Raw genomic sequence first — 27,022 nt, 5'->3', positions numbered from 1 at the left:
CACAGGATTACTTGTTCAATTTCTGTTAATAAAGGATAATGGTCGGAGGTATTGTTTGGTAACATATGTCTAGCCTAATGGTGTTGTTGACTTTGTCGGCCAAGTTGCTATGCACAAAGATATAATCAATTGTAGATGACTCATTGCCATTCGGATGGATGAATGTTAGAGGAGTAGGTTTAAATGCAAGTTTTTTAGAGTTGATAAATTCTTCCATCCAGATTGATCTTGCCGGTTTCTTTGAGGATTTCATCAAATCACAGTTCCAGTCGCCACATAAAACTGGGGTACATGTATCTGAGTATTTGGTAATTATCTCATGAAGTTGATCTAAACATTCTTTGAAATGGGTGTTTGCTTGTTTTGATCCATTACAGGGCATATAAGCACATATCAGTAAAATTGGTTTTGGTTTAACTTTCAGTTTAATACATATGATTCTTTCTGATCCATCCTCAATTTGTTCTACGAGATGATCCATGCTTTGCTTCCAAAGAATAGCTACTCCGCCATATCCTCTTGGTCAGGGCGAACAAACTCAGTGCGAACGAACCTAGGGCGAACATGTAATCAGGGCGAACGATCCCGATACCGTTTACATTCATAAAACTGTCAGGATCTATATTTATAGACAACCCGAGTAGATGGTTATGCGCATGTGGCTGTAGATTCAAATCATTTGACAAATGTACGTACAACTGCTTCAAAGTAGAGTATATAAATAGAAAATTATGCCTTACATACCAAAAGAAATGAACTGTTGAAAGCTCTGTCGTCAACCAAACGAAAGGGCCACTGAATGTAGCTGATATTCACCCCACGGGCGAATTTTTGCATTTTTGTATATCCAAGACCCCTGTAAATATAGCATGTATAGTCCTGTAAATGTATCTAGTGAACTTTAAAACCGATTCTGAAAAGAAGTGCTCCTTTGAAGGAGGGAACTCCTTATACAGATACAGATTGGTAAACAGGTCAACAGATTCGTAACGAAGTGCTCCACTAAAGGAGGTATTTCCTTATACAGATACAAAACCATAGTCATGCTGACATCCTTCCCCCTGACTTACATTCCCCAGTTTGCCGACAGCATGGAAATGTCTCAAACAACTTATCAAGTTTCTATATGTGTTGGTGCAGTGTCGGTGTTACTGACTCTGTTGATCGTTTGTTTAAGATTAAGGTATTATAAAAATCTTTGGTAAAATGAATAACACTGGCACCAATTTTGTATGTTAACTATCCTTATCTTACCTCTGTATCTTTAACCTCCTATATAGGAGAACCACACCAGTGTCTTCATAGGCACCAGTATGTCTAACATGTGCAGCAATATCCTCCACCTGCGTGCTTTATATATACGTGTAGTGCAGTCCAATACCATCGAATTTGGTTTAATATATACAGTTTATTTACACATTGTTCACAGCACTGATTCTTGGTTATTACACCTTTACGTTTTTCTTGTCCTTTTTCCATCCTTTTGAAAACCAATGTACACACAGGCACTTGTTTCTATCCATACGAAGGTCGACTATCCATATAAATATATGGATAGTCGACCTTCGAATGGATAGAAACAAGTGCCTGTGAATGTACAGTTGTCTTGAAATGGAAGTTCTTTGATCATGTTGATCATGTTCATAAATTATATACTTTGTGTAGGAACAGATATTATGGTATTGGTTATACCAAAGTTTCTATTTGAACTTCTTTAATGTGTCAAATATATACATTCAATGACCGTGTTTGCTGTATATAACAAGAAAAGTTTTTAAAAAATAAATAAAAAGAAACAGCGTACTACAAATAAAAACAGAAAACCTATTAGAGTTCTTAATTAACATTAATTTCCAGTCCATCCAAAATAAAAAACCAGAACTTCTACAATTAATAGACTTTGCAAAACCAGATATCATCCTTGGTACTGAAACTTGGCTTGACAAAAACTCATCCTCGTTTGAATACTTCCCAACAGATCTTTATAACATCTATAGAACTGATAGGCCACCAAGTAAAAACAACCAAAGCTATGGTGGGGTATTACTTGCAGTCACTAAAGAATTTATTAGCACAGAAATCCAAGAACTAAAAACTGACTGTGAAATCATTTGGGCACAAATAAACATATCGGGTGCAAAAAACCTGCTAGTTGGAAGTTATTATAGGCCACCATCAGATGATGGGAACTCCATAAAACAATTAGACTTATCGTTAAGTAGAATAAATCAAACTTCAAACAGTAACATATTAGTAGGTGGCGATTTCAACCTAGGCCACATTGACTGGTCTGTCCCTGAAGTAATATCAGGGAAACCAGATCAAGAACAACATAATTCACTTTTAGAACTTCTTTATGATCATAATTTACACCAAATAGTTAACATACCAACACGTAAAGAAAGAATCCTGGACTTAGTACTCGTCAATAATCCTTCTAACATTAACAAAGTCAGTACACTACCACCAATAGGCCTTAGTGACCTCGCATTGTCTATGTAGAATCTGACATCTGGTTATGCAGGGTGAGAGAAAAACCCAGAAAAATACTAAAATACAATAAAGCTTACTGGGATAACAAAGTTAGATCTAGAAAAAACATACAATGATCTACAAAACCTACAGGACAAAACAAATGTAAATGATATGTGGAACACATTTAAAACAAATCTTACACAATCAGTGGAAAACAACATCTCACACAAGTTCCTAACATACAAAAACAGACTACCTTGGATTCATAACAACCTTAGGAAAATGATAAATAGAAAAAATAAATTATATTATAAAATGAAACAAAACACCAAGTATACAGACAAGTACAAACATCTGAAAAAAAACAAGTACAAAAAGAACAAAGGTTAGCATATATTGGGGTTACATTGAAAAAATGATATTGGATTCATGGCATGGCTTCCGTCAGTCACGATCATGTGAAACTCAACTCATTTCATTCATACAAGAGCTTGCAGCAAATAACAACAATAACACACAAATAGACTTAATTATAATGGACTTTGACAAAGCATTTGACAAAGTCCCTCATAAAAGACTTCTATACAAACTTAAATATTATGGTATTCAAAAAGAAACACTCAACTGGGTCGCTGCATTTTTAAATGACAGAACACAAACAGTTGTCCTGGATGGAGACACATCTGACCTGGCTCCAGTCACCTCAGGTGTCCCTCAAGGCACAGTCCTGGGCCCAGTATTATTCTTGGTATATATCAACGACCTACCAGAATACCTATCATCCAGTAAGCTCAGACTGTTTGCCGACAACAGTATCATCTACAAAACCATCATATTTCAAAGTGACTGTGATGCACTCCAGTTAGATTTAGATGCAGCTGCTAGGTGGGAGCAAGACTGGTTGATGGCTTTCCATCCAGACAAATGCACAGTCCTTACAGTCTCACAGAAGAAAAACCCATTCAAACATGACTATATCCTCCACGATCACAAACTGGAACTTGTCTCTTCAGCTAAATATCTGGGCATTACACTTCAATCCAACCTAAAATGGTCAAAACATACAGACAACATCATAGCTAATGGCAACAAATCTCTGGGCTTCTTAAAAAGAAACTTAAAAACATCATGTCAGAACATCAAAACACAGGCATATCTGGCACTAGTCCGTCCAAAACTGGAATATTCATGTTCAGTGTGGGACCCTCACACAGTTGAACAAACCTCCAAAATCGAGATGGTCCAAAGGCGAGCTGCCAGATATGTCTGTAACAGATACCATAACATCAGTAGCCCGACAGATATGATAAACACCCTAAACTGGCCAACCTACAAGAAAGAAGAACACGCAAAAGATTAATAATGTTCTACAAAATAATACATCAAATCGTAGCTATACCATCTGCTATTCTCATACCATCAGACAGTAGAACCCGCAAAAACCATAATTATACTTTTAGACACATTTCAACCAAAAAAGATACATATAAATATTCATTTTTTCCATATGTATATACCATAACTCAGTGGAACTTATTGCCAATGCAAACAGTCGCTGTCGCCACAGTCGACACTTTTAGAGAACAGCTCACACCAGCTGTTCTCCACAAATTCATCTAACTCATTATTAGCCTATGTACATAGTTTTAATCACCTTTTTAAAAAAGTTATATTACGCACCTCAAATTTATTTCCATATATTTTTGTCTTTGTCTTTGTAAATATATATATTGGCCACGCTGCGCGCGCAAACAGTAAATAATCTTCAGATCATTGAAGGACTACTGAAAACTTAAAGAAGAAGAGAAGAAGAAGAAATTGTAGTTTGAACAACTTATCATGCTTATTCTTCATTTTAAAGATGTTTCTGTATATATAATTATTTCAGGAAGATGTTTCCAGTGAATGTGAATTGTTGGTTTTGTAATATGGATTCCACTGTACAATATGGTGTGAAGAATAGCTGGGTTTGTCCCAAATGTGACCAGTATAATGGATTCAATGAGGTATATAATTTGACAACTAAACCTATTACAGTATTGACACATGGCTTTTATGATTAGAAACTTAAACATGTTGTTAAAAAACAAACGAGTTACCTTAAACACATTAAAACTTTTTGGTTCATTGGTTCTAGAAAATCTTGTTTAAACATTCTATATGTTCTAGGTGCATATACATGATATATAAGCTTTGAATTTATTTAGGACAATAAAATGAAATATGATTTATTGTCATTTCAACATTTATTCAAGTGCAAATTTAGAAATGATTTTTTCACTTTAAGCAGTCAAATTTGGTTAAATTTTATCGAAATAAACTAAAGAACATCACTGATGTATAATTGACTTGCAAGTCAATAAGTTTACTCATTTAAGTTTGTATTCATGCAACCTATAATTTGACTTCTGGAAGAAAAGGTTGTTCATGTGTTCAATATGTGGTTCATTCTTTAAAATGTAAAACGATGTCAACATTTGACATATTTGATAGTAAAATGTTGGAGGCACCTACATGTACATGACCTAGTTTCATGTAATTCTTTGTGTTTTCTTTCCTTTTTCAAAGTATAGGCCTAATAGTTAAAACAAACAATGTGATGTAGTAATAACATGAACATGAATTTTGCTGTTTTTTCAGGATGGTGATTACAACAAAGATATACCAGCAATGTATGACAGTTCTGTCAATAATGTAGTAGGTTGTCAGCAGGCAGAATTCCTTACAGCAAGTAATATGGGGCGACAGTTTTGTGTCAAATGTCACGGGAACAATCATCTAAAAGTTAAACTTTTGGCAGGATTCAGTCCTTTAAATTGGGTAATGAAAACAATATTTGTTTAAACATATTTATTTATAGTGCATAAGAGGATTAAGAAACAAGTTAATACAACTTCTTTAACCCCTTTCCACTTTGGTGGTGAGAGTGCTACCTTGTAGTGGCATTTCCCTGCTCTTTTTTTTTTTAAATCTACAAGAGTGCATGTCTTTTACATGCAAGATATATTGCTCTCTAATACAATATTAGAAAGCCATTTTGTGTACATTTAAATACATCTTCTTAAAATAGTTTTGTTATCTTTCTGTTCTTTTGACAAAATCAACTTGAATATATTGGATATGTCTGTACGGTATTCATACATGTTATACATCATGTACATGATGTACATGTTCTAATTTTACTGGTTTTATAAATTGAAAAATTAAAAATTGCTAAATTAATATTGCATGATTGAGCTGTAAATAAAATTAAATTATGAACAATGTAAATTTCTTTAATACTTAAAATTATTGACTATATATACTTCCATACTGCATGCCATGTACTGAGTGAATGTATTTTTGGTACATTGATTTATTAAGTAAAAGTATTTATTAGATCATTTCATGAATAAGGTTAATTTTTCAATTACCTTACAACCAAAGTCTTCTTGTAAAATAACCTTAGAAACAAAGATACCAGGTTTATAATATTGTACACAATATGCACACATTTCATCTATAAAAGACTCATCAGTGACGCTCAAAAAAGTTAAAAGGCTAAAGAAACAGATATTTCGCCAAAACTGTTTAAAGAATGATGTGAAATTAATATTTGTACGTGCTATTAGTGTTTATACATAGATTTTACAAAAAAGTTAACTTGTAGGATGATTATGATAATGAATTTATGATCCACAAAGAAAACATTGAGAAAAGTTATGGTACATGTGTGAATTGTCAATTGATGGTAGATACAGAAATTGAGAAACAGGATCATTTGCTATCTAGGAAAGTCATGCAGTATCATCAACAAAAGGCGGCTGAATATATGGAGAGGAAAAGTCATAAAGAGGAAGAACAAGAAAATAATATACCAATTGTAAGAAAATACATTGAATTTATAATTTTCATGAAATTTAAAGATCAAAGGGACATAAACAACGATAAAATGTGTGATTCTGGTTTCTAACCAACCTTAATTTAGAGCTTATATATGAATGTTTTAAGGAGCATTTCTAAAAAAAAAAACGTTTCAACAATTTATGAGTTTAATAACCACTTTTGTATGTTGATTATAACAGCAGGAATCTAAGCTGCCTTGCCTAATTTCAAATAGTGAGTTTGAGTATAGTGATTTATCATTTTATCCTTCCAGCCATAGAATTATTAGATATAAATGAGGATCATAATAAAGAAATAAAATATGATTGAAATTGAGACAACTATTCATTTTACATAAAGACTGTAGAGCAGAAATGTGGACAATTACAAGTTACAGTAAGGTCACTACTTAAGATCTTTGTTGAATTAATGAGATGAAACATTCAACTCTAATAAAAAATTATGACCTAACCTTAAAGGCATGATTTTACATCTCACAACTTGAGAATTTTGGTGGAACTGTAAAGAATAATTACTGGTATAAGTAAATTTTTGATAAAATTAAGAGGAGATTATTCAAATATTATAATTTGCTTATATAAGTATACTTTTTTTTTACTTTGTTCAAGTAAATAAAAATTACTTTTTCAAGTAGTAACCCTGACTTTAGGTAGGTAGGGATTTTTTTTTTATTTTATGTTTTTTTTTAACATTGAGTCTATTGGCATGGTTGGAGCAACATTCTGACTTTAACAGTGACAAAAAAAATCTTTAGAGTTGGCTATTATTAAGACTAAAATGTAGGGTAGGTAGGGTACTGGAACCACACATATATTTTTATTTGGCCTAAGAATACAAAAAAAAATACTGTACAGATATGAAGGTTCAAGTAATAATTAACGGATTTATTTTCCAGTTTCTCAATGAGCTTCAAATGATACAAGACTTTGCTGTGACAACAGAGCGTTATAAAAGAAAAACTACTTATAATTAGTTATGTCGAGCTCTGACTGTGCATAGAAATATTTCTGATTTACCTGTTGTTTTTTGTGAATTTTCTGTATATTTACTATTAAAGGGTTTCTTTTTCATAGTATGGTCTTTTATTCCTCAGATCCAGGGGAATCAGAAACACCAAACTTTCTTAATCTTTTATTTTCTGTATTTACTGTTTAAACATGTTAAAGAGGTTCCTTAATATAGTATGACCTTTTATTCCACAGATTCAGGGAAATCAGAGACGCCCAACTTTCTACATCTTGGATTTTCTGTATATATACTGTTTAAACATGTTAAAGGGGTTCCTTAATAAAATATGACCTTTTATTCCACAGATCCAGGGAAATCAGAGACGCCTTACTTTCTATATCCTGAAGATAATTTCTGTTATTGCATTACTTCTGATGATAGTTTTACAGAGTTATCCTACTTTGTTCGATAATATTCCAACAAGACAAGTTAGTAGTTGGCTCCAAGAAATTAAAATTGACTATACAGACCTACTAAGTAATATAGATATACCACCACTGACAATCATAGGCAGAAGTATAATGAACTGTACAGTGGTACAACTAGCCATAATTATAGGATGTATAGCTGATTTGATATCAAAAAAAATTTTAATGAAACAAAACTATATGTGAGTTGATTTTATTTATGATTGTATTTTTAATACTAAAATGGTTAGAGTATTCATTAACAAAATAAAAGAGGCAAGAGTTAGGGTTTAGGGAATGGTCTCAGCAAAAATACAAAATTGTTAGAGTTTGTCACACATGTTTAAATTTCTTTTTGTTCTTTACCTACTGTAAATTATAGGAAGAAAACCAAAATAAAAATAAAAGCTGAAGTAACAGTAGTAATAAACATGGGTATAGGAACTAATTTTGTGAATATTCAGTATTTATGTGTGTCTCAACTTTTTGATTATCAAAAGTGATACACAAAATTGATAATTATCCAATACATGTCTTGTTATATCACTTAATATTTATCATAATAAATACTCTCTGAACTGTATTTACATATCTTGTTCTTTCAGATTAGGGTTTGTAGATCTGGGATCATTTGTTCTGTGGTCTTTTGCGTTCCTGTTTCAGTATATATTTAGTGAGTGGTCAGAGAAAAATGCAGAATTGCTGATGAGTGTTACAAATCTAGTCTTCACTTTTACTTCCATGGTTGGCAAATATCCGAGACAACCCATTCAACTAAAAATAGCCAGGTACAATGCAGAATTAACTACTGTGAATTTAAAAATTATTGCAAGTTTTTTTATTAATGTAAGTAATGTTAATATGGTTATAGAGGGATTGGGAAGGTTCAAAACTGTTCGGAATGACCAGTCACTGTCCATATATACATCAATAAGCTGTTCCTACTAGAATTGTCTCACAATTCTATATATATCATTTTCTCCTTAAATGACTATTTTACCATATTTTGTTTTAACTACAATCTTGAAACATATATAATTGGTAAAGAGAAACTTGCGAACATTTTAAACTGAACAAGATTAATCAATTGATCAGCATTGCAGAAATTGTTATTTAAAACGTCACTATGTAGTAAATGTCAGGTCTAGACCCAGTATTGGTCTTGTTAGTAGTTTCCCCCAGATGATAGTTTGCCATACAAACCAATCAAATTATTTTGTGTTTGTTATTAAAAAAACAAGCCAATAATGCATTAAATTCATTAATTACCAATTGCTCATGACATGTATATTATATATATATTTATTTTTTATAAACAAGCAGAAAGATGTCTTTAATGCTATACATATTTATTTTCAGATATCCATTCAAAAGATTGAATAACAAACAACGTACAGGACATAACAAACCAGAAATTGAAACCTTTGCTTTCGGATCTCCAATTAACAAGATAAAAAATGGTAGAAATGGTGGTTAGTATATACTTTATTAAAGGCTTATAATTCTCTATGACTTTTATTAAAAGTACATTGACATTTTCTAAACCATTATTTGTATTGATTTAAATATATGAAGATGTGGTAAGATTGTTAATGAAACAACTATGTGGTAAGATTGTCCATGAAACAACTATGTGGTAAGATTGTCAATGAAACAACTATGTGGTAAGATTGTCAATGAAACAACTATGTGGTAAGATTGTCAATGAAACAACTATGTGGTAAGATTGTCAATGAAACAACTATGTGGTAAGATTGTCAATGAAACTACTATGTGGTAAGATTGTCAATGAAACCACTATGTGTTAAGATTGTCAATGAAACCACTATGTGGTGAGATTGTCAATGAAACAACTATGTGGTAAGATTGTCAATGAAACCACTATGTGGTGAGATTGTCAATGAAACAACCATCCAAAGGACAACCATGTGACCAATTACTAGTTACTGTGTGGCCTTTAAAATATAGCAAATGGTAAGTTATAAAATGCCCCTGTATATCAAAAGACAAAACCACTGCCTGATTTATGCTGAACAATGAATGAAAGACAAAAATGACAGTCAGTAACCAATAACACCCACTGGATTCCAGGTGCCTTACTGTGGACCATATGTATAGAAGAGAAGATGTGGTATGATTGCCAATGAGACAACTCTTCACAATAGACCGTAACAAGTATAGGTCACTGTACTGTTTACAACAATGAGAAAAACCCATACCACGTACAAGTTGGTGCATATTAATTTATGAAGAGCCCAGAAATGACAAATGCGAATTGAGAAAGGAGTAGGAAACCGTCTAAAATTTAACTGAAATGCTAAAATTGTGAAGATTTCAGTAATTTAGCATGACTAAATGATCCTAGTACCCTATATATGTGCATTTTATTGTCAAAAACAGACCATATTTATGTAGCAGAAGCATTCTTCTTTCCACTAAATAGCTAAAAGATTACATTTTCACAATTTTGTAAAACTGCTTTATTTTGGGGCCTTCCTGAACCTACTCCTTTTTGTTATTAAGTCAATTTTGTCTAAGAGTTTGGACCTTGATTTCTCCAGACTTTCGAAAACTATAGAAAAGTATGTTGTAAATTATATCAGTACTAAAGTAATGACTATAATCATGTAAGTCAGTAAAACTAGTGTGCCATTATATTTCAGGACTATTTGATTCAAAGTTTGTCAGTCAAGACACCAGTCCTGGGATATCATTACTTTCAAAGAAAACATCACAAAGACCATTGATTTCACCAGCAAAATTTCTGAAAAAGGTAACCAGTAATGTGAACAGTAGATTGTTATCTGTAATTGGTTGACTTGAATCTTTAAGGGGGTTCACGGGTCTAAATCATTTATATAGGATTTCACTATATTTTTCTATAAATGAACTTTATCTTATAGTTAATAGAAAAATAAAATAAAAAAGTGGAGTCACCGTTCATTTGCGCTCACAATCTGCCTTCGAAAGAAGCATACATTTTTGTAAAGGTGTTTTTTTTCTGTTGAAGCAATAGGAGAAATAAAGGTAATATCGAAATAAAAAAAGGAAATTTATTACAGAAATCGCTCAAATTTTACAATAACTTAGTTTAAGTACAGCTTAAATGGAAAATATATCAAAAAATATAGGTCACCGATGAATTAAAAAAGATATTTCAGTTTTAAAGCAAAAAAATGGCATTTTTCCACCAGAGGGAGATAATTTGGAACTTTTTCAATGATGTATACATTTTAAAAGTCATCTGGGGCCAACACGAATTGATTGTATTAAATGATTTTTGTACCGTATGATAAAATAACAACTACAAAAGGTAATAAATAAAATTTGTAATGAAAAACAAATGTTTAATTTTTTTCTGAAATTTTTATACCCTCGAGCCTCCTTAAGACTGGTTAAAGGTCAAAGAAAACATCTGACTTTAAGTTTCTAATGCTTGAGAATATAGACATTCACTCACAGTAATTCTTTTATAGGTTACAAATTTATTTATGTTTTTATTAATGAAGTAGCAAGTAGGGAAATGAAATGACAATAAAGAATTTGTTGTGAATTTTATGTTTAAGGAGATTATTGGTTAAGTTTATAAATGTTATTATGTAAGATATGAATACAGCAGTTCCAATGTAACCATATTAAAGACCTTTAAATAAATTTATCTATATATTTTTAGTAACTAAACTAAATAGAATATGTTAATAAGAAGATGTGGTATGATTGCCAATGAGACAACTCTCCACCAGAGACCAAATTGATTCAGGAGGTAGCAACTGTAGATTGCCATTCTGTCTTCAACAATGAGAAAAAACATGTGCTGCAATGTAAGCTATAAAAGGTCCATGTAGAAAAGATAATGTGAAACAATTCAACATTAAGACCTGATTTATGTACAAAACAATTAAAGAAGAACAAAAATTATATACAGCAACAAATGACTACTGAATTACAGGTTCCTGACTTTGGAGTCATTATTGAGTAAAGGGGATGTATTGAGAAAAGGGAAACACAGTCCTTAGGATAAAAAAAGATTGCAATTGACATATTTCAGTGGAATAAGTTAATATCAGAAATTTCTCTAATGTTAGTAGAAGCTTTCAAGTTCTTGGACATAATTACTTTTTATCTACAGATGGTTTTTTTTATTATTTTTGTAGGATTCAACAAGAATAGATAATGATAGTAGAGTTTCTGCAGGAGAGGAATAGAAAGTATATGGTACACAACATGTTGATGTTTTGGAGGAAAGGTTTAGGCAAATGACAATATCTAAAATGATAAATAACCCTGAATAAGTGTATGAAATATTTGTCACTGGACTTTTATCAAACCACAATCATTAAATGGCATTGGATTAATTTGACTCTTTGTATCATACATTTTAACTGCAATAGGATGGTTCGAAATTAAAGGCTTCAATTATAATGCCATTTTTAATTATTTATTAAACAAAGACAATAAAGTCAGATCTTGCTTAAAATTTTGGCAATGCTAAATATATTTTAATTTAAAACTTGAAATTGTTGTAATTGTAAACAACAGTGACTTACAGACTATCTCATGTTTTTTCTTTGTTGTTTTATTTATGATGCAGCATTACTGTATTGTTTATTTTCAATGTAGTTTGTTAATACTTTTTATATTTTTGTACAGTAATAAAGTGTTTTTACTTTTTTTTAAATAACAGTCTTGTTATTATTGACTCCCTTGACTGGTTTTATGTGGTAACTCACAAATTTACAACAAAAAGTTGATGGAGTACCCTTCTTGGTCCTAGAAAATCTACATTTCTGTTGACTGTAATGTGTTTTAGAATCTTTTTTCCTTAGTTGAATTATTTATGTTTTTTCTTAGTTACACTTCTTTGAATAGTGACAAAAAATTGCCTGCTTTGACATTTCTCAACAGAATCATTGATAAAAACCAGATTTTTTGTATATCTTACATTTTATATTATGCTTTGTTCTGTTTTAACTTTTAAATATAAACAGTATAGGAAATATTTTTAATGTATCAACATAAGAACGCTTAATTTGAAGGAAAAAAAATATAAGATTTTGGAAAATGCAGTTGTACTAAATTATCTTTATTATCTCCCTTTGTTTCATAGGAATTGATATCTATGGCTTAAATCTTGTATTTGTACTATTTTCATTGTTATGTTAAACTTGCTTAATTCCTTGATAACTAGTAGAGAGAAATTGTAAATGTGGGCACTTTTTCTAGAAAATACTTCTACAAGACCCACATTTTTTTTCAGCTAAACAGCATCATTAACTATTATACCTCAGTATGTTTTTTCTATATAAAAAGTAATGAAATAGTTGTGCTATTTCATTCCACAGAACCATTTGCCAGTCAATAGTTTCAAAGACTATTGCCCCGGTTAATAGTTTCATAATCATCTTTCCCGTACTTTTCCATGCTTATTTTTCATTGGACGATAATGATGTCATTGACTACTCTGCTTGGTTACGTATGCTTTGCAACGTCAAACTCACTCTTGTATTGTAAACGGTGGAATCTGTTTGTTTTGATTGTAATTTCACTAACAAGAAGCAATTATAAAAGAGAAAGAAAATCTTCATGGAAATTTTTTAAAAGATCTAAAATATAGTACCTTATTCGTAATATGGGTTCCCTCTCCGTATATTAAAAGTGAGAATTTGCATTTGGTGTACTTTAACTAGGATTTATAATAAGCACGGAAAGTTTAACACAAGTATTTGTAGCCTTGATTGAAATTAATGAAATATTTATAAATACAAAACAAATTATAAAAAAAGTAAAGTTCATCATGTGCATGTAAAGTTATGTGACATTTTTTCTTTCTTTCAGATGAGATATATAAACTTTTAGAAAATTAGTTATTTGGAATAGAAAAACACTTAATGGCTGTGTTGTTCAGTATAATAAAACACCTAATGACTGGTTGTGCGGGTAATAGCAAGTTTGTTGTCCCTTTGCATACCAACTATTGCTCTAGGCTTTGCCTTGAGCAATAGTTGGTACCTCAGGGACAACAAACTTGTTATTAGCTTCACACCCAGTCAATAGGTGTATACTATTACACAGAAAAACACCCAAAGAAATATTAATGGATGTTTCTAGTTTTACTTATTTGAATAAGAATTGGTTTTAAAAAAATATGTACTTTTATAATTTTTGTCAAGGTTATCTCCCATGGAATAATCCACAATGTGTTTCTTTGCAAATCTGTGTATGGATGTGTAACTAAAATTTTGATACATGTCAATAAATACTCAATTCATATATCGTTGTTTTCATCATTGATAACCTTCAACATTGGGAAACTGCCTCCATTACATTTTACTAGCATCTTCTAACTAACAGGGAAATCTTCTTCCTGTAGACTTTTTTTCAGAATATTATAATAGCACCACTGCTGTTCAACCAAATCTGATGACCCCTTGCCTTCCAACATGAATAATCAGATAGTTATAAATCATGGCACCAGATATTGCCATGATCACCAAAACTTAACCTTGTTCACTAATCCATGAAATAACGTCAAGGTCATGTGAAAACTGTCTGACGGGCATGAGGACCTTGGCAAGGTACGCACATACTAAATAAAGTTATCCTGTTTAACTTTTTATTTCAAGTAGTCACGGAACCATGAAAATAAGGTCAAGGACAATGAACATGTGACAGACGGAATCTTCATAACATAAGGCATGTATGTACAAAGAATGAAGCATCCCGTTCTAAAGTCCCAGGCTCCACAAAAAACAGCTTGTGTTCATCTTTTAAAACATAAAAGTTATGTATTTCTGTCGAAAGGTTAAAAACGTCTACAAATCCACATTTTGAGCAAATATCTGAAAGTTTGACCTGATTTTACACAAAAAGTAGCACATGAAGGTATATTTTTCATTACATATTTGATTTAAAAAAAAATAGCCTACATTCAAATTAACATCAAAATTTCATCATGGGATAAAAACTGTATCGTATGCCCTTAATCCATAAAAGCAGTACCCGTTAACTGGTTTGTAGGAAAAATGAATTTCCTATTCTTTAAACATTCATGTGCACTAGAGCAACAAAAAAAATGAAACAAAAGCTTATAAGGGTGACAATTTGCGATTTCTGAATGGAAAAAAGAATACAGGGCCGTAACTACATGGAGGCAAATGAGGCAAATGCCTCATGTTGGAAATTTAAAAAAAAAAAAAAAAAAAAAAAACTGAAACAAGATTGTCTTCATATCAACTTGAATTGTTTTCACGGAAAGTGTCTTGCAAGAAGCAAGTTCACTTCAGTCTGATATCGCCCCTGCATGGTTTTTTTGTGATCCATATTTCTATTTTACTTTTAGTTTTCAGAGTTGATGGTCTATTGTTTGTACTTCTGTGTTCCGAGTTTGTCTTTTGTTCATTTATTGTCCTACTTTATAACTATAGTCTGCAGAGTGTTGATTTTCATTTGTAAAGTGTGGTTTTGCAATGTTGCAAGTACACCGATGTCCAGACATTGTACGAGAAACTATTTTAAGAATAATATTTCTAAAAATATACGATGCTACTGGACATGGAAAAACATTGTCGTTTCTGCATGGAGAATTGAACTTGATATTAAAGAATACAAAACTGGCTCTTTTTTGTAGATAAGCCTAGATAGCTGACATGGTTTAAATTAAAGTAAGACTGCCAATTTCCAAGTATCAAATCATCTTTAAAAAAATATCAATGTATTGCCATATGACCTTTTACATTGAAGGATTAAACTTGCATGAAGTCGTGTTCAGACTCTTAAACAGAAAATAAAAGAATATGGAGTAAACGTGCACAGGACCTTATCTCACACAAAGTCAATGCATAGAAAAATACAAATAATCAATAGCCAATGTTTTTTTTCCTATTCTTCATCTTGATAGTTGATGGAAGGTCTTCAACAATAAAAGAATCATTAATACCGTAAAACAAGGTCAAGATGGTCCTTAGTGTCGACTTAAGCAGACGAGTACTAGTACTTAAAGTATAATACTGCATTGTCACTATATTTAAATCTAGTCATAAAAAAATCACCAAAGTCTGAATTAAGCACAATACAAGACAAGAACAGTCAGACATAATGATTATGAGAATTTCGGTTTTTGCTTTACAGGTTTTTACCCAGATTATTTAATTCTTTAACATTTCTTACAGATAGTAATCGAACTAATTTGAAAGTAGATGGGTTTCTATAATAATTTATCTTAATATATTTACTTCTGACATTTACATATTTATCACACTCTAATATAAAATGATATTCGTCTTCGATTACTTTCTTATTACACATATTACAAACACGCTCATTTCTGGAAATATTACAGTAACTTGACTGCAAGTGTTGCTATCCACCAATTGCAATTCATTCAAAATTTTGACCAAATTGCAATTTGTTTTATTAAGCCAAATTGTTCAACTGGTCAGAAATTTGAACCAACTGCTGTAGAAAACCACAGTCAAGTCGTGAAAGTGCAAGGTGATAAATTAAAACATACTTACAATCCTATAAGACTTTAACTCCACGTTATTGATGGTATTACTAAATCAGTCTATCAATCTGTATAGTTATATTATAGCCATTACCATACTAAAGGTGAACTGTTTTATTTTTAATTGCTATAAAAATGTCCAAACTAAGCTTTTATATAGTTTTTCTTTCGAAAAGTATTCTATATTTATAAGAATCACACATTATGTAAGAAATGTTAAAGAATTATTTTACTGAATATAAAACTATCATATTCAGTAAAATATTTGTGAAATTGCAATATGTTTGTAGGAAGGGGAGATAATCTTTTTTGGTTTCAAAAAATCTTTATTCAAAAGAATAGTATTTTAGGTTATCTCCCCAAGGAAACTTATCAATAGCATATTGTTATTTCACACGTATTTTACTGAATATAAAACTATCATATTCAGTAAAATATTTGTGAAATTGCAATATGTTTGTAGGAAGGGGAGATAATCTTTTTTGGTTTCAAAAAATCTTTATTCAAAAGAATAGTATTTTAGGTTATCTCCCCAAGGAAACTTATCAATAGCATATTGTTATTTCACACGTATTTTACTGAATATAAAACTATCATATTCAGTAAAATATTTGTGAAATTGCAATATGTTTGTAGGAAGGGGAGATAATCTTTTTTGGTTTCAAAAAATCTTTATTCAAAAGAATAGTATTTTAGGTTATCTCCCCAAGGAAACTTATCAATAGCATATTGTTATTTCACACGTATTTTACTGAATATATGATGTATTATTTTAAATGATATATGATTCTTATAAGTATAAAATCCTTTTCGAAAGAAAAACTATATAAAAGCTTAGCTTGGACATTTTTATAGCAATTCAAAATAAAACATTTTACCTTTAGTATGGTAATGGCTATAATATTACTATACAGATTGATAGACAAATTTAGTAATAAGATCATTAAAGTGGAGTTAAAGTCATATAGGATTGTAAGTATATTTTATTTTATCACCTTGCACTTTCACATTTTGACTGAACAATTTGTTCAATATTCTGACCAGTTGAACAATTTGATTTTATAAAACAAATTGCAATGTGGTCAAAATTTGGAATGAGTTGCAATTGGTGGATAGCAACACTTACAGTCAAGTCACTGTAAAGTATCTTCCAGTTTCTACATTAAGTGAATGTGAATTGATTATATATTTAGTTACATATGACTGGTATAAACTGTCCAATGGTCGATTCAAATAAAATTGCAGAGTATGTCCATCATTTATATATTGATATAAATTACATTTTGAAGTATTTTCAAAAAAGGACAAGCCTTCAGCTATATAATTATCAACAATTCTTTTTTTAAATTCATGCAAAAATAATTGACTATTTCCAACACTTTGTGCTAACCATATATCATTAAATCCATACCTGTTTAGTATGTCTCTTATTTTACAACTCCAATTGAGTTTATCATTCGGGTTAACAAAACTAGATTCGTACATGTCTTTATAAATACTATTCAATATACAATTATTAGATTCTAATAACTTCAACCAGTAACGTACCATTCTTACATATCTATTTACATACAATGGTAAACGCCCAAGTTCAAAATACACCATATGGTTTACAGTCGTTTTTCTAACTTTCAAAATTCTTTTTAAATAGTGAAGCGTTTCTATATCAGCTCCCTTATGGAAACCCCATATTTCACAACCATAATTCACAATACTTGTTACATATGTATCAAATAAGGATATCAAAGTCTCAGTGTTATAACAATCATCATAAATCTTACTCAATAAACAAAATGTAGCCTTTCTACCCTGTTCAGATGGTGTTTTCTGTGTTACAGTAAAAGTACCGTTATAGTTTAATAACAAACCAAGATATACAAACTGATCACACATTTCTATCATTTTACCATTCAAATACCATTCTTCGTTCTCTTTCAGTACACCTTTGTTACGAAAAACAACTATTTTGGTTTTTCTTAAATTAATGTCAAGACCATTCTTGTATGAACTATCATATACAGTGACAATCATTTTTTGTAATTCAGAAATACTTTCGCTGAAGAGAACTGTATCATCAGCATTCATAAAAAGATAAAGATTTAACAATTTTACTTCATATGGTTTTATTCCTTGTTTAATTAACTCAATTTCTATGTCATTTACATAAATTGCATATAAAAATGGTGATAATGATTCGCCTTGCATTAGGCCAACATTACAATGAAAGAAATCTGAAAATTCCCCATCTAGTTTAACACAAGTTTTTAACTTAGAATACATTGATTTAATAAGATTCAGTAAATTTCCACTAATACCGCATTTTAACATTTTTTGCCATAAAACATAATGTGACACACTGTCGAAAGCTTTGACAAAATCAATAAAACAACAATAGAGACGTTTTCCTTTACGTAAACTTTTTGATACAATAGAATGAAGGGCAAAAATCGCGTCGTGTGTACCATATAAAACGTATACAAAAAAGGACGAATGTAAACGTTTTCTATAGATAGCAATTTCAATGAATATGTAATTAGTTGCTACCGAGAAACTGTTAAAAGTAATAATCAAGTACCTTTATTAATTTGTTAACTCAAATTAACCAGATTTGGATTAAATTAGGTTTAGGCGGCATACCGATTGTATCTGTTTGACGTGCATCAATTCAATATGATGGAGACCAGATAATAATGTTTTTGTATACAGATCTATAACTTATTACCACGTAGGAAAACATCTCTCCCTGGACAAAGAAGGTTATCAGGTCATTGATTTGGTACATTTTAATAACTCTTTTCAAATTCCCGCAGACGAGGAAGCTGCAATAGTTTTCGCAATTGTTACCTCATTCTGTTCCGCTTTAATTCATTGACATCAATATTAACAAGTCAACTCACATATACATATTCAACATGGCCTCGACCGAATAAGACATTCACGGAGTTTATATGTGACGTCATTCTGTTCCGCTTTCATTCTTCATCATCAATATTAACCACTCGTATGCATATTCAACAAGTCAAGCAAATACGCCATTCACTGAGATTTCATGGACAAGAAATAAGAATAGTATTGGTAAATATTAGGGCTATCCTTAGAAAAAAGTAAAATTACAAAAATACCGACTCAGAGGATGGCAAAATCAAAAGCTCAGACACATCAAACGGATGGATAACATCGATCATATAGAACTCGGGGGAAAGAGTTGGTAAAGAAATTGAATTTGTGAAGGAAAAAAATACACTTTTTGTGATATGCAATATAGAGGGATACACTTCTATTATTATGTTATATAAATCATTCTAATATGACGTGCTTCTTTAGCTTTGTGAACAACACTGTGATAAAATTCTCGATAAAATATACTTAGCGCAGACTCACAGATATACATAATAATGGCTGTTACAATATACTTCCCACGTAAATCTACATGTATTGGAACCTATTTGCAGACCCTTTGCCGATTTTATTGTTTAAAAAAAAGAAGAAAAAATAACTTTGATTCTTATTCGTATGCATAATAAAAAGAAGTAATGCACAAGAGCTCGAGAAATCAACAAAATAAAAATAAAATAAAATTCCGCGAAAGTCTATTAATCTTTTTGTCGCATTTAAGGGGAAGGTCTAAAACGCGGAAATGGAAAACGCGGAAATGAAAAATGAGTGTATTATAACTAATATCTTTGGAACCGCTAAAGCTAAATTAATAAATAAAACTGATTTTGAAAGCTAATATAATAGTCTATAAGATAAAATTAAAAAAATATATATTTGAATATGCTTTTTTACCGAAAAGTTGACCGGAAGGCTTTCTTAGTGCGACTCTGGCAACACATTTTTGAACATTAAAACTTAATTTTAATTCAAAGTTGAAAATTTCACTTCAATATTTGTGTACAAGGGGTTCTTCCGGTCAACTTTTTTTGCCCTTTTATAGTAATACATTTATTTTTTTCTTTATATCATATTATTTGTCATTTAAATGTCTATAAGAGTCAATTTACAGACTTTGACCGGGCTTTTTATATTTTTGTGAATTTTAATTCAAAGTTGAAAATTTCATTTCAATATTTGTGTACAAGGGGTTCTTCCGGTCAATTTTTTGTCTTTTTATAGTAATATATTTATTTTTTTCTTTATATCATATTATTTGTCATTTAAATATCTTTAAGAGTCAATTTACAGACTTTGACCGGGTTATATGGTTTTTCGTGAATTTAAGTTTTAATGTTCAAAAATGTGTTGCCAGAGTCGCACTAAGAAAGCCTTCCGGTCAACTTTTTGGTAAAAAAGCATATTCAAATATATATTTTTTTAATTTTATCTTATAGACTATTATATAAGCTTTCAAAATCAGTTTTATTTATTAGTTTAACTTTAGCGGTTTCAAAGATATTAGTTATAATACACTCATTTTTCATTTCCGCGTTTTCCATTTCCGCGTTTTAGACCCTCCCGCATTTAAGTCATTTCAAAACATGACGTCATACAAATGAAACCGCTAAAGTTGAAAGTTTTCTGTTACGTGAACCATCGGAATTCGTATGATATTGTATTAAAACTGATTTTTGAGGTAGGTTTTGTTTTATTTTCTATTCTATTGCATTATTCGCATATTTACTCATTTCAGCAAGTCAACATGGCGGCTCTTTAGTTACAAAATGTCAACTTTTGATTTGTGACGGAAGCTTAAGAGAAAACATGACAAATGTTGGGTTTGAAAATTTTAAGAATTAAAAAGTTTTTTTCTAGCAGTTATTCACGAAATAACCTACGCAAGAGATTGGGGTAAGTGGACATGTGGGGTAAGTGGTCACCGCGTTAGTTATTTCCGGTAGCTGTCTTAATGCGAGTTGTCTCCCGACTGACACGTAGCTAATCAACACAACGGACAAAGTCAAAGAAAAGTTAAAAGGTAAATTGAAGGTCAATGCACATTAGCAGTAAATATTCAGGCATATTATTTTTTTTGCTGGTTGCGATAATGGAAGTGAGAGATAATTAGTAGTTCTAATGAATCATACGTTTGTTTTTATAACATAACACACAGAAATCTGTCCCGTTCGGCGACAAACGTTCGTGAATGCATACTTGAGATTCTTAAAACGACAAATATGGCCTTAAAATGAGACTTTCAATGATTATTTTGATAGTACAATGACATAAAAAAATTCACAACTAGCTAAATAAAAACATCCTGCTTCTGCAATATGGCGGCGTACATGTCGTATACCCGCCGAATATGTACGTTCTCAAAATTGTCTTTTACAATAAATATATGTGGGATTCCGTTGAAAATGACTTGACTTGATCTAACTTGGATATCAAGGAATACGATTCAAACCCAAAAACTTATTTATCTGTGCGGAAAATTGCTGCTTTGAGTAAAACAGAAGAAGCGGTGCCGTGTTGCAAGTAGCTTTCAATATGACGTCATAGCATTCATTAAAAAAGCCAAAAATTTGCATAAAACATATCCTAAAGCAGATCAGTGCACACAATCCCCCTTTATGCTTAGTTATAATTCAATAGCCACAACAAATGCATCATAATAAAATGTATCACTTTAAATGGTCGACAAGGAATAAATTTGTTTCCGTTTCTTGAAAAACACGATAACAACCGAGGTGTCCACTTACCTTATTACCATGGGGAAAGTGGACAACTCGTATTGTTAAAAAATAAACATACTTGGTATGTGTCTTTACTTTTCTATTGTTTTGTGTTGTGCATCAAAATTTATGAAAACTTACAAAAAGGTTATAAAAGGTTTTCCAGAGGATTTGTAGGTACATATGAACAAATCATAAAAGAAAAAAAAAGGGGGGGGCGGTAAATAACATGTTTAATTGGATACATCTCAAAGAGCTCGAGAATCTGATAAAAAGTTACAAATACTAGCCAATGTTTGTAAACAATATGTGTTTCCCGCAATTTTGTATATCGACGGCAGTCTCAATTGTTAAATATGTATATATATACTAGTAGTGTATAAAACACTCATATAAAGCAATACAACCTACATCTTTTTTATTTCAGCAAAATGGCTAGAAAGAAAAAAAGGATGGACTCCAAAGCAAGGAAAGTGGTCAAAAGAGGGTCTGAAAGAAGCGGTTCGCCATGTAAAGAGTGGGGGCATGTCTAAATTGAAAGCATCAAAGTTGTATAATATACCAAGAACAACACTACTTCGGAGACTGAAAACTGTGGATCTGGATTCACCAGCAACAAAACCCACAGTACTTGCCATAAAGGATGAAGAAGCTTTGGTTGGGCATATACTAAGAATGGAGGAAAGAGGGTTTGGTTTAACTATCACAGATGTCCGAAAGCTAGCCTACGAGATAGCCGTAAGGTCGGGGAGAAAGCATTGTTTTAACAATGATAAGAAAAGTGCCGGTTATGATTGGTGGCAAGGGTTTAGAGATCGACATCCATGTTTATCTGTACGCATACCAGAGGTTCTAAGCGCAGCACGAAGTTCAATGCTGAATCCAAATGTCATTTCAGCTTACTTTCAAAAGCTTGGAACTTTTATGGATAAACTGAACATTAAGGATAAGCCCCAGCAAATTTTCAATGCGGATGAGACTGGCGTGAGTACCGTACATGATCCATCAAAGGTTGTAGGGAAAAGAGGCAAACAGAGTGTGCATTCCAAAACAAGCGGAGAACGAGGCGAAAATGTAACCGCGTTATGCTGTGTGAACGCAGAGGCAAGAGTTCTACCACCAATGCTCATCTTTAAGGGACAAAGAGTAAGCCAAGCATTGATGGGCAATGCACCAGCAAACACATTATTTGCATGCAGTAAGAGTTCATTTATTGATTCAGATTTATTCAATAATTGGTTTAAAAAACTGTTTATACCTAATCTTCCTCTTCAGAGACCTGTGCTGCTCATACTGGATGGACATTCTTCACACATAACAGAGGATCTGTTGGAAACAGCGGTATCCAATCAGATAGAAATGTTCTGTCTTCCTCCCCACACAACGCACTGGACACAGCCACTCGATAGAAGCGTATTTGGACCGCTGAAAAGGTCGTACAATCTATGCTGTGAGGCATTTCTTAGGCAGAATCCAGGAAGAATAGTCACGCGCTACGATTTTTGTGGCTTATTCAAGCAAGCCTTTAATGAAAAAATGAATCTAGTGAATATATTCAGTGGCTTCAGAGCTACTGGGATCTTTCCATTTAAACCGAATGCTATCCCAATAGAGGCATATTGACCATCAAAGACGTCTGTGCTCAATGTCGAGGTTGAAGCATCAATAGAGAATGGCCATGATGTTAGCAAAGACCAGAACCAGTCGCGACTAACTACAACCGCCAATGAAGAGAAATCTGTCTCTGCCGTAAACCCGCAAGTTCCATCAACTTCATCCGAAAAAACTTATTTGAGAGAAATTCTAAGAACCCCTGAAGTCGTCAAACAAAGAACGGAGAAAAAGACCAGACGAGTAATAGAGGCTAGATGTCTAACAGAAAGAGAATTTTTAAATGAACTGAAACGAAAAGAAGAAGAGAAAAACAGAGTTCAAGAGGGAAAGGATCAAAGGAAAATGGAGAGGGAGGAAAAGAAGAAGAAAAAAGAACTGGATCAAACATTGAAGAAGAGAATTAAGGCAAATAAGAATACAAAGAAGCGTTTGGCTAAAAACAAGGAGAATGACAGTTCACTAGCTAAAGACCAGTCTGACTCCACCTGTACTTATTGTAACGGGAACTACATGGATGACAACTCTGACGATGAAGACTGGGTTAAATGTACGAGATGTAGCGATTGGTATCACGAGTCGTGTACTGGAAAGTTTGGGCATGAACTTTCACACTTCGTGTGTAACCAACATTGACATGTTTCAAAATATGACCAATTATTATAGTGGATTGTGTTGTCAATAGTTATCATGATCATTAAATATGTTATATCCTCTTAATATCATTGAATATTAATTAAGAGATTTACCAAATCAATACATTCATAAAAAAAAAGAAGTTCTGAAGCACTATCCAAAAAAAGTGGATAACACTAAACAGACAAACCAGGGAACAAATAAGACAAGACACACAAGGACAAACAACAACGTATAACATCGAAACTAAAAACAAATGAGAAACACGGACTCGAAAACACTTTAATAGGCGACTTCAGGTGCTCCAGAAGGGCTTTAAATTTTCCCTTGTAACTATACATACATGTATTTGTAAGATTGATTGATTGACATCTAGTTACAAACGTGTCATGCATAATCAGGACGAAAACACAAATTAAACAGAACAGAATAGCATACCATTAAAAGGGAAGAGTTTGGTCGATTTTAGAACGCAGCAATAATAACGAAACCATTGTTCCCATTGGGATATTTCAAGAAGTCACAAAAAAACAAAAATAACCATGATTAAATTTCCATTCAAAACACACAAAAAAAATTCCCAAACCAATCAAAATTTGCAATATTCAAAAATCATCCCACACATACCCTTTCAAAAAAAACCGACAATGACTGAAATATGAAAGCAAAATTTCTGAATTTCTTCTTGCTAAATTTGCAGAACATTTCTGAAAGGGAGAGATAGACACTGAATTGATAAAACGTAACATGGTGTATGAAAAGCTAATATATTGGCTAATATTAGCATCATGCAGTTGGCAGTCGGAAGTTGGGCGCAAATACATTTTTTTTATGATCAATCAATCTGACAGAGTTCGGAGGTAGGAATAAAAGGTGGAATCGAGGCGATTAACCCAAGAAAATGGACTTAGAGCACTTCTTTTACATTTACTCGTATATGACCAGTTACCCCAATACATAGGGTAAGTCGTCCTTTTTCGCTGTTTGATCTAGTCCTTGATTTCCAACAAGCCCGTGGTAGGAACTGAAAAAAAATGCCTAAAAATATGAAGAAAGGTCTACACATAATTTATTGGAACGGAGGTGGAAAATATCATCCATGTCCCAGCGAGCTGAAACGTGTGTATACGCTTAATGTGTCCACTTACCCCATTCTCCCCTACGTATATATACATATTTATAAATATATTTGAGCTTTATCTAACAGGGAGTAAAAAAGAGCAGCCTCACACACAGCATACCCACCCTCGCTTCAGTTTTTTAATAACCGTATTTGTCCTATTAAAATCGAAATAATTCATGGAAGCCATAGATTGTTGGAAATTTAATCATGGCCTGGGCCGTGATATTCGTTAATTTTATCCCTCGCTAACGCTCAGGATAAAATTCGAGTATCACGGCCTAGGCCATGTGTAAATTTCCAACAATCTATGGCTTCCATGAATTATTTCTTAATTTTTATATTAATCACAACCTATATTTTTGGGGTTCGTTGTCTGTAACTAATTTTACATGAACGATTATGGTCTTTGTGACACATTTCAATATTCAATATGTATTTGATTTTACATTTGTTTAAAGCAATAACAAATATTTTTCTGAAACAAAACGTACATATTAGCATCTTGTATAATAACTACAAAGTCTTAATAAATATAAAGTTGCCAACTGTCTATATTATCAATGAACATTTACAATGAATTTGGAAGATACTTTAATTCGTCAGACTGCGAAATTGTGAACTGGGTATTATATATGGGCATGCAATGACTTGATAAATGCTTCGTGTATTAGCACTCAAAGATAGGTTTGGCAGAAATCAAATTATTCATTAACGTCATATGATATCTAATGGGTTGTTACCAAGACAAAAATTAACATATTAATGGCAATATTTCTACACATACAAAATTCAAAGTAAACAAACATTAATTGGGTATTTTTGAGGAGGTGATACTTTGAACAATTTGAAAACAAGAGTAACTATAATAAATTTCTATGAAATAATTTCATTTTATTTGGTGAGCTAGGTTATATAAATTATTAAATCCGGTAACATTTTTTTTCTTCATTTCTTGCTCATTTTTAAACATAAATGTCAATATTTCCTCTTCAGACATTTTGTTGTAAGCCAGTGAAAAAATACTCTTTACTTCCTGAAAAGATTGATGCATGTGCTTACGTTTTTCTAAAGTTGAAATTTTAAGAGAAATTCAAATTCATCTTTAACCCCCTTTTGTTAGAGGTCACATACTCTATGGTGTGTATTCCGCTCAATATCTTACATGTTTAAATACTATTTATTAACCTTTTGTTATAACAATAAAGTTAAATATCATTTCTCTAATTCTTCGTCAATTTATCCCTTTCTGCACCCATTGTATATAAAAAAAATTAATCAACGTGTGGTTCGTTTGATGTCAGTTCTTCATTGGTTAAAATCCGATTATGACGTCGCATTTTTTTGCTTTCCTGTGAATTTTCTATTGTGACAGCATGAAAAAAGGCGACCATGCCTGATGACGTCACATAGGAAGAACAAATCTTTTTGCAGATCATTCGAAAAGAAGGAATACGTTTGACTGCATATTGTTTGAAAATCATTAGAGAAACAGATTCTACCACCAAATCTTTTGTAATACGATACTTATCTACTCTCGACAGTTAAATTTTAAATATTTAAAACGCTCGGCGAGCCTCGCGTTTTAAATTTGAAAATTTAACTGTCTCGATTGGATAAATATCGTATCACACTCGATGCAGTGGTAGAATCTATATGTATTGTTGTTTTATAGCCGACTATACGGTATGGGACTATCTCATTGTTGAAGACCGTACTGCATATAATTGCTTACATCCACTTATTTGAACTTCAGTGGATAGTT

The 27,022-nt window shown here is 31.8% G+C and overlaps 2 protein-coding genes across 2 annotated transcripts; both read left to right on the top strand.

Annotated features, from left to right (window-relative positions):
* Nucleotides 1-1,066: 1,066 nt before the first annotated feature.
* On the top strand, nt 1,067-14,045 carry LOC143060239 (uncharacterized). Its single transcript, XM_076233556.1, has 9 exons — nt 1,067-1,183; nt 4,364-4,481; nt 5,116-5,295; nt 6,125-6,337; nt 7,674-7,978; nt 8,381-8,563; nt 9,135-9,247; nt 10,439-10,548; nt 11,930-14,045. Exons 1-9 carry the CDS (start codon nt 1,092-1,094, stop codon nt 11,978-11,980), a joined length of 1,365 nt encoding a protein of 454 aa, XP_076089671.1. The 5' UTR covers nt 1,067-1,091; the 3' UTR covers nt 11,981-14,045.
* A 7,699-nt stretch (nt 14,046-21,744) lies between these two features.
* Nucleotides 21,745-24,221, top strand: LOC143060241 (uncharacterized). Its single transcript, XM_076233558.1, has 2 exons — nt 21,745-23,231; nt 23,523-24,221. The coding sequence occupies exons 1-2, from the start codon at nt 22,416-22,418 to the stop codon at nt 24,135-24,137; spliced, it is 1,431 nt and encodes a 476-aa protein (XP_076089673.1). The 5' UTR covers nt 21,745-22,415; the 3' UTR covers nt 24,138-24,221.
* Nucleotides 24,222-27,022: the final 2,801 nt, after the last annotated feature.

Source organism: Mytilus galloprovincialis, unplaced genomic scaffold (genome assembly GCF_965363235.1).
Source record: "Mytilus galloprovincialis unplaced genomic scaffold, xbMytGall1.hap1.1 HAP1_SCAFFOLD_98, whole genome shotgun sequence".
NCBI lineage: Eukaryota > Metazoa > Mollusca > Bivalvia > Mytilida > Mytilidae > Mytilus > Mytilus galloprovincialis.
This window is presented reverse-complemented; position numbering and strand designations above follow the sequence as displayed.